At 51.0% G+C, this 9,541-nt stretch overlaps 1 protein-coding gene across 1 annotated transcript in view; it reads right to left on the reverse strand.

Annotated features, from left to right (window-relative positions):
• Positions 1 to 7,922: 7,922 nt before the first annotated feature.
• Positions 7,923 to 9,541, reverse strand: part of LOC102987751 (3 beta-hydroxysteroid dehydrogenase/Delta 5-->4-isomerase) — an 8,060-nt gene continuing 6,441 nt past the window's right edge. Inside the window, exon 3 of the mRNA XM_007123652.3 lies at positions 7,923 to 9,091. Coding sequence (XP_007123714.1) covers positions 8,280 to 9,091 — 812 coding nt within the window. The 3' untranslated portion in view covers positions 7,923 to 8,279. The remainder of the gene's footprint in view (positions 9,092 to 9,541) is intronic.

Consider the following 9,541-nt stretch of genomic DNA (forward strand, 5'->3'; position numbering starts at 1 on the left):
CTCCCTCCCTCCCTCCCTCCCTCCTTCCTTCCTTCCTTCCTTCCTTCCTTCCTTCCCTCCTTCCTTCCTTCCCTCCCTCCCTCCCTCCCTCCCTCCCGTCCATAACTATCGGTTGAGTGTTTGCTTGGGGCCAGGTGTGCACAGGTGTCAGTGCAGGGTCCCCATGGTGCCCTCCCAGAGTCCACAGTCTACGCGGGGAGACAAGTTAATAAGCAACCACGCTGGACAGTGACAGATGCCTATCGGAGGGTCACTCCCCCGCTCCCCGGAAGGTGGGAGACTTCCTGCGGAGGTGCAGCCTGAAGCATGAAGAAGAGCTGCGGAGGGAAGGCTGCCAGGGGACTGTGAATGTGCTGCAGGCAGGGGCGGCTGTGGTGGAATGTGGTCCAGCAACGGGGTAGAGATGTGCTGGAAGCTGTAACGCAATCCCCCACCCCCCTCCCGGATGTGCTGTCATTCTCCTCAAAATCTGTGAGTCTCCTGGCCCCAGGGCCCCTGCTACAAACTTTCCTCTTCTCTTTACCGTGGGGATTCCAGTGTGTTCTTGAGCAACACAGTGGTGAGATCTGGGTTCTAGCCCAACTCTGCTATGAACTGGTTGGGTGACCTTGCAAAGGCACTTCACTTCTTGGGCCTCAGTTCTCTTATCTGTGAAATGGGGGGGAGGGAAGGAGCCCACAGTTAAAAGCTGGAGCCTGTAGGGCCTTTTGTAGCTCTAAAGTTGGAACTCCACAAACACTTTGATTTCCCCTGCAGGAGGCAGAGGTCCTCCCCTGTATACCTACCATTAAGCAAGAGCTGTTTTGCCCACTACTAAAAGACATGCTCCTAATCAGGGCTGGCTGCATAATTTGCAAGGCTTAGTGAAAAATCAAAGGTAGGCCCCCTGGCAGAGCATGAAGCCAAGCACAGGGCCCCGGGGTCACCGCACTGGCCATAGGCCTGTGAAGCTGCCCCGCTCACAATTACACCGGTGACTTCACACTCTGGCTGGTGGGAGGAGGAATCTAGATCCCGGCCCATGAGCAGGCTATTCCTACCTTGATGACCAGGGTCCATGCTAGGAGGGCCAGCAGCCCACCTCGTGGCCAACCCCTGCCACCAGCACCTATTTTGGAAGAAGAGCTGACTCCACTGGTGCATGTTCTTCTGTTCCTTATGGAAAGACTGCGTATGGGGAGCTTCAGGTTTCTAGAACAGACTGGTGACTGTTCCAGAGTTTGCAACTGACCCCAGGGCTCCCTGCCCTTGGGGACAGAGTGGCCAATCCACTTTTTGTTGGTCCTCCCTTCCCCCCTCCACTCTGTCATAATGAGCCTCTTTCATGCCTCGAAACACTGAGTTCATTTCCTGCTCAAGACCCCTGGGATCGGGCTTCCCCGATGGCGCAGTGGTTGAGAGTCCGCCTGCCGATGCAGGGGACATGGGTGCGTGCCCCAGTCCGGGAAGATTCCACATGTCGCGGAGCGGCTGGGCCCATGAGCCATGGCCGCTGAGCCTGTGCGTCTGGAGCCTGTGCTCCGCAACCGGAGAGGCCACAACAGTGAGAGGCCCGCGGACTGCAAAAAAAAAGACCCCTGGGATCTTGGGCCATGGCAAAGGAAAAGCACTCCCCATGAACTTCCCCCAGAGACGCTTGATGCTTTAAGAAGCACTTGCTTATAGCCAGAGGGATTGAGTTGTCCTCACCCTGAGTCACTTAAGGGAGTGGGAGGTTTTCTTCTGCATTCAGTTTTTAAAAATAGGATTTCCTTATTTTTGTAGTATAAAAACTCTTTGGGCACGACATTGTTTCAGGTTGTGTATCTAATTTCCAGAAACTTAAAATCTTAGCAGCTAGGTTTTGTCTTCATAAAAGCCTTTTCCCTCTCATTTTCTCTTTGCTCACACACTCATCACTCACTCACTCTTCATATAGTGCAGATGAAGTCATTTTTCTAGCCCTAACCTCCAGTGTCACTTCTCCTCTTTTTCCTGATTCTCATAGTGAAGATCCAGCTTCTTCAGGTTCATCCATGCCTTGACATTATCTCTGAATTCTTTCTCGCTTTGTCATTCCTCTGCCTCCTTGATTCCCTTTGTTCCCCATCTCAGCAATTCAGTTGTTTGTTTGTGCTTTGTCTGTCTGTCTATTCACCACCCCCATCCACCTGTCCATCGTGTAACCACTTTGTGTCAGGCACAGGACTAGGCACTGGGGACACATAGAGATGAAATGGTGAGTTCTTGCCCTCAAGAACATAACCGTGTAGCCAGGGGGGCAGAATATATGCATAGCAATTAGATATATGCACGGTGCAGAGGTGAGAAAGTGGGGAGCTCTGGAGGATGAATAAGGAGTTGAGAAGGATGTGGTGGCAGGAGAGGTGGGCAATCTCGAAGCAGAAGGAACACCATGCATTGGCACGGGAGCATGTAAAAGCGTGATATATGCCAGCAGCTCCCAGTATTATTGGCCTCTTATTGGAGCATAAAGTTGGAGAGTCTGGAAATAGGGCAGGGATTGGTGGGAATTTAGTCTGGTGAGGTAGGCAGGGGCTAGATCTTGGGAAGCTTTTTTTTTAAACTGAAGTATAGTTGATTTACAATGTTGTGTTAATCACTGCTGTACAGCAAAGTGATTCAGTTATACACACACACACACACACACACACACACACACACACACAGTTAATCACTGCTGTACAGCAAAGTGATTCAGTTATACACACACACACACACACACACACACACACACACATATATATATATATTCATTTAAAAAATATTCTTTTCTGTTATGGTTTATGATGGGATATTGAATCTAGTTCTCTGTGCTATACAGTAGGACCTTGTTGTTTATCCCTTCTCTATATAAAAGCTTACATCTGCTAACCCCAACTTCCCACTCCCTCCCTCCCCCTCTCCCTTCCCCCTTGGCAACCACCAGTCTGTTGAGAAGCTTTACATGTTGTCCTAAGACACTCAGGGTTATCCTAAGTGTCCTGGGGCTCCACTGAATGGTTTTGCGGAAGAGAGTGACATGGTCAGATTTTATGTTGGATGGACAACTCTGGCAACACTGCTGAGAATGAATTTCATGGGTGACCCTCTGAGGCAGGGAGGCAAGGTAAGAGGTGATGAGGGCCTCAACCAGGCTGTCTTACCAGGGAAGGAGAGGACACATTCGGGAGGCGTTTTGGAAGTCAGATTGATAGGACTGAATGATAGGGTGGTGGGAGAGTAGGGGAAGGACATCCAGGTTTCTGGTTTCAGAAAGTGGGTCCATGGGGTATGTGGGGTGCTGTGGTGACACTCAGGCCTTGTCCATTCTGCCTCAGGCTGGCCTCAGCTGCCCCCCTGTGTCCTCTTTGTTAACACTACATAAATCAAGCCTTTATTTCTTGCCTAGATTCTTGAAGAATCCTCTTCATCTCTTCCAATCTATCCTACACATTGCTGCCAAAGTAACCTTCCAGGGACAGCCAAACGAGAATCTTCAGTGGTTTCCCACTGCATAGTGAATAATCTCCAAGTTCTGTAGCCTGACTACCAATATTTGTCGCTGGGGGCAGGGGACATAGAGACATGCTCCTTGTTCTTAAAGAGTCTAATTTTCCAGAGAAGGTGAGGCATGTTACATGTGCCGTAGTTAAATGTCAAATGGTCTTTGGAAGGGGGGAGAAGGAAGAAGGCAGAGTGTCTCCCAGAGGTGACCCAAGGTGACCCTGGTCTTTTCCCATCATGTTTTTCCAGGTGTATCTTCCATTCTCTCCTGCACCTGTGTTCTCTGGTCTGTCCACACTGGTCTCAGAGTTGCCTGAGAATGACTCTTCCCTTTCCCACCTCTGTGTCTTTCCCGACTCCATTGCCTCTGCGTGGAATATATTTCCCCACATATTTGCCCATTGAAATCCTACCCATCTGTCAATATCCAGCCCCAGTGCAAGGGCTCTACTGAGTCCCCTACCCAGATGGGACCCTTCAGAAACACTTCACCTTTCTAAGCGCACTTGGTACATTTTACTGTGTACAGAACTTACCATGCCTTATGTTTTATTGCTCCCACTAGACTGGGAGCAGAGAAGGAAAACTGGAAGCCTTAGGTGTCAGTCCAGGCTGCAGATGTGTTTTGTTAGTTTGAACTCTTTTTTTTAAATCAAAATCAATGTCTTAAAAAATTATAGCCTATACCAAACATACAGAAAAGTACAGAATATAATATCATGTGTACTTGGGACCTATCACCAAGAATGAACAGATTGCCTCAGATACCTTGCTGCCCATTTTTTAAGAAATAAACTATTACACATGCAATCTGAGTGCTAGCCCACACCATCCCATTCCTGGAGCTGGTTTTCACACTGTTTTTAAAATGTAGAATTAGTTGACAGTATTTAGGAATCAAAAGATTTCACATAAAAATTAGGAAGCTTTGCTTTCCTCGAAGAGTCAGAAGATCTGGTAACTTGGGGTATATTCCCACATGAGTCAGCAGGGACTCTGCAGCTGCCGTCTCCCTGACGCGAAGTATGTGCTCTCCAGCACACCACACTCCCTGCCACTCCCTAAAGCCTCTTAGCTTAGGCTGCCTCACTTATACATGGCGCCTGGCTCCTGCAGGCATGTGCGTTTGCCATCTTCATGTAAAATCTTTGAAGTCAAAAAGCTTTTTTATTACTGGAACTGAACCACTAACTCGCTGGATGACCTTGAGCAAGTTATGGACCTCTCTGTGCCTCCATTTGCTCATATGTCAGACTAGGATAATAAGCGTACCTACTTTTGAGTGTTGATTGAGCATTATTATATAAAGTATTTAAAGCAATACCTGGCTCATAATTCTGCAGCTAAAAGTCCACAGTCTTTTATCCAAAACCCTTGGGGCTAGATGTGTTTTGGAATTCAGATTTCTTTCGGATTTTAATAAGGTAATAAGTGTATATATCATATATTACAGTCCATCCCAGCAGGATCCAGGTTAGCACCTTGGAATTAAACACACTGAAATTTCTGCAGGAGAAAAAGCAAGAATACACATGAAATGTGATACAGACTTAAACTGCTTCATCCATTTTGGGGTGGGCCAGGCTGCCTAGAATCATTCAGGCCCTCGGGGAGAAGGCAGGTCCCAATCCCAGAGCTCCCAGACTTTGTCTCTTTCTTGGATATTTGGGTTTTCTTATGAGAGGAGAAATCGTGAGGTTAGTTTTTGTCATTGTTCTCGATCCGTTTGTTAATAAAGTAATTGAGAATATTGTAGTCGCCCCGGGGTTTCTACCACAGCTGGCTCTGTCTTGCCTTCCTCCTGCTCCTTCAGGCCCTCTGCCGCTTTTCTGCGGGTCCTTCCCCAGGCCAGCCACCCAGCTGCTAGCTCCACCTCGGCCCTCTGAGGCCTGCTTCCTCAAGTCCATTGCAGTCTAAGCTGTCTGGCAGCCTCAGCTGCCTCATCTCCCCTGGGCAAACCCTTCTCACCTGGCAGGCCTGCCCCATCTCTTCCCTCCTCCGTCCTCCCCTGTCCCGGCTTCACACTCCCCCCCCCTCCCCCCGCCAGCCACCCAGCTGCTAGCTCCACCTCGGCCCTCTGAGGCCTGCTTCCTCAAGTCCATTGCAGTCTAAGCTGTCTGGCAGCCTCAGCTGCCTCATCTCCCCTGGGCAAACCCTTCTCACCTGGCAGGCCTGCCCCATCTCTTCCCTCCTCCGTCCTCCCCTGTCCCGGCTTCACACTCCGCCCCCCTCCCCCCCCCCCCGCCCCCCACTGCTCAGCCTCGACCATCTCACTCTCCTACCCAAGGCCCATCCATCCCTCCTCCAAGGCCGAGCTGAGGTCCCACCTGCTCCTTGAGGTTTTTCCCAGTAACTTCAGCTCAGCTCCATTTTCCAGTGTCAGTATACAAGTCCTTAACCTGGTGGCTGAACACTGACCTGCACTTTCCTTCACTCATTCACCTGTACTCGTGCAGTCACCCAGGTGTGTGTGGGGGGGCGGGGGCGGGGGCTTCCTCTTCCCTCCGGGCCTCTGCTGCCTCCGTGCGGTGCTTCCCTGAATTGCACCTCGGGCCGCTGTGCACGAGCTCGGACCGCCCCGCGCGGTTCATCCTGAGCCCGGTGCTGTAAGGATGGGGCTTCGGTGGCCAAAACCTTCCCAGGTCTTTATGCTTATTCAGCTAAGACCAACAGCCGGCCAGATCCCCTCTCCTCTTTCTCCGCTCACACCAACCCCCGCTTGCCCTCTGGTGACAATGCCACTTCCCTTCCCTGGGAGAACAGCCCTGGTGGGTTTATAGCGGTGGGATTTCCCTGGGCTAAAAAACGGACGGAGGGTACTTTGTCCCAGACTCCACCACCCTCCTTTCCTTCCTTCCCTATCGGTATAAACACATGCGGGTGTGCACACCTTACTGGGTTGGCAGATGCTGCCTTTCGTGTTTTCTGCGCTGGAGGAAGGCAGGAAGGGAGTGTTTCTTCTCTCACCTTGTCTCACCCCCTGGGGCCACGCCACCCTGACCCTTGGGTGCCAGATCCTCTGTCTCTTGGGGTTTTGAAGGTGATGGAAACCTGTTCGTTTGGGCCAGAGTGTTTGTCCCCTTTCTCCTTAAGAGTGAATGCTTAAACTACCTCCTTTGTGGTCATCAAATTCAACCGAATTCATAATCCGTAAATTCCCTGGGTAAGAAAGAGGCCATCTGGGTGTTGGTCGTGACTCTTGTTGTGTCCGTGGTTCATAAAGACAGGCCACACCCTGGTCTAGAAGGAGAGAGCTCCCCACTCCCCGCACTGAGCCCCGCGCTACCTCCTCACCTGCTTCAGGTCACGTGGTCCTTGTTGGCCTGGCAGTGTTTCTTTTGACTGTTGGTCCTCCAGTCAGTTAACGAATGTGTCATCATTTAAGTCCCCAAACATGCCTCGATGGGCCTCCCTTCCTTAGGGGCATTCAGGAGGATGAGAAGGCCAGTGATGAGGGGAAGATGGAGGGAGGGGAAAGAGGCTAAGGAGGTGAGGGAAGAGAGCGTGGGGTGTGAGGGAGAGGTGGGGAAGAGGAGGAGGGAAGCACGAGTTGAATCTCTGCTTTCTGAGCTGAGTAGGAGAGTTTACATCTGTCCCCTTTACTTTCCTAGGAAGCCGTGGTGCGGCTTCATTGTGTGATTTGAAAGGTTGGAATACAGGCTTATGAGTTGCCAGAGTCGCCAACACACATATATCCAAGCGTGTTCTAGGGACCTTCAAGGACACTGGCATTGGCAGTGGAGGCTGGCCGCACCTCTGCTTCTCCCTCTCCTCCCAGCTGACAAAGGGTATGAAAACCTCCCAGACTCCCCCAGGGGGCTGTCCTTGGTCCTAGAGTGTCTCCTGCACAGGACCGGGCAAGGAGTAGGTGACCCAAGGGAGCTGGGCTCTCCCAAATGATCAGTACCCCATGTCCAGTGCTCTGCTGCACCCCCAACAAACCATCCACCACCCCGTCCCCGTTTTGCTATAAATTTTGAGCAGTTCAGGCCACACAATTCAGCGGACGGGTAAGGGCTTTCAAGTCAGTCCATCTGGGTTGAATGTCCCGATCTCATAGCAGTTAGTGTGACTGTGAACGAGTTTCCTTATTCATCAAAGAGAATAGTTATCCCTACCTCGTAGGTTTCTGGCGAGGGTTAAATAAGTGAATTATGTCAGTCATCTAATACATGCCTGAATCGTAGTAAGTGCTTAGTCAGTCCTAGGTTCCCCTTCCCGACACTTCTGTGCGCCCCAGTCCCGAGCTACTTTTCTAAATAGGAGATGGTGATTGGGCGGAGTGGGCAATAAAAAGGTGTGCAATCACGTAAGCCACAACTTCCTCCGGATTAGTCATTAAAACGTTTATTACTTTCATTGAGCTGCGTGAAGGAATATGAACTTTTAGAAGAAAAGCAAGGCTTTTGCATTTCACAAAGGAAATGGAACTAGCAGGCCAAACTCTAAGTTAAAAGAAGCCCCCATAGCTCAGAATCGGCAACTGAGCCGGTGGCACCAGCAGCTGCAGCAAATCACCTTGTCTGGCCGTCCCCGGGAGGGAGGGTAGTAGGGCAGAAAGCTTCCCGTTGGGCCAGTGACGGGGAAAGGTTTCTGGTGGAGGGAGGAAGACAGTAAGATGAGCATCTTATAAAAGGGAGGCAGGAAGGAAGACAGTAACATGAGCATCTTATAAAAGGGAGGCAGGAGGACCCGGCCTTGTGCCTGTGTTATTTGCCGTATGAATCGGGAAGGGGAGAGCGTGACAGACATCTCCTAACTATACCCACAACCACATCGTTGTCACCCCCAGATCAGTGAGTCTTTGTTTTCAGGGTCTCCTTGTGCTGTTTCACCAGGGAGCCGACCCACTCCTTGGTTTTCTGCTTGGCTTCCTCCCAGGTGAAGAGGGGCTCATACCCCAGCTCTCGCTGAGCTTTCTTATAGGAGAAGGTGAACACACTATTTGACAGGGTTACCAGGTGGCAGTTGAAGGGGGGTCGATATTTGTAAATTGGACTGAGCAAGAAGCTCACTATTTCCAGCAGGAAGGCAAGCCAATACTTCAGAGAAACAGGAAGGCTCATCCCGGAATCCAGGCAGAGGCCCCATTCTTTGCCCAAAGTGTAATTGAGGTCATCATAGCTTTGGTGAGGTGTGCCATCTGAGATGTAGTAGAACTGTCCTTGGATGCTTGGGGCCTTCTGGGGGTCCCGCAGGGCCCTCAAGGCCAGAATGTGGGCCCAGGCCACATTGCCGACATAGACTGGGTTGACTCTGGAGAACTTGCAGTGATTTGTCAGGATGCCATTGTTCTTCAGGGCACTGTCCACGTGGGCAAAAAGTAATGGGCTCCCCTCCCCATAGATATACATGGGCCTTAAGGCACAAGTGTACAAGGTGCCACCATTTTTAAGAGCCCACCCATTAGCTCCCAGCACAGCCTTCTCAGCAAGCTTTTTGCTGTATGGGTATGGAGAGGACCATGCCGTTTCAAGATGCTCTTCTTCGTGGCCGTCCTGGATGATCTCCCTGTAGGAGTTGGGCCCAGCCACCTCTATGGTGCTGGTATGGATGAAGACTGGTACACTAGCCTGGACACAGGTCTCCAACAGGAGCTGGGTACCTGCCCACGGGGAGCACACCGTCAGTGTCAGGAAATAGTCCAGAGTCAGCCATGGCATGGACCATGTCTGCCCCTAACCCTCAAGGGAGGTGGTTATTGCACATGAGGAGTACATTCTTGTGTGTTTCTGGCTGAGATCAGATTATGCTAAAGCCACAGGATGAAAGCAAAAATGAAAAGAGGCCAAGAGTTGGATTCTGGAGAGCAAGCATTTCTAGGCTTTTGGATTTCATGGACCAGTGTACGTACTTTTAATTTCAGAAAAGGACGAGTTGCCACTTTATATTTTGCGGAGTAAAGAGATTTAAAAATGATCATTTAGGGCTTCCCTGGTGGCGCAGCGGTTGCGCGTCCGCCTGCCGATGCCGGGGAACCGGGTTCGCGCCCCGGTCTGGGAGGATCCCACATGCCGCGGAGCGGCTGGGCCCGTGAGCCATGGCCGCTGAGCCT

This window comes from Physeter macrocephalus, chromosome 4 (genome assembly GCF_002837175.3).
Source record: "Physeter macrocephalus isolate SW-GA chromosome 4, ASM283717v5, whole genome shotgun sequence".
NCBI classification, from domain to species: domain Eukaryota; kingdom Metazoa; phylum Chordata; class Mammalia; order Artiodactyla; family Physeteridae; genus Physeter; species Physeter macrocephalus.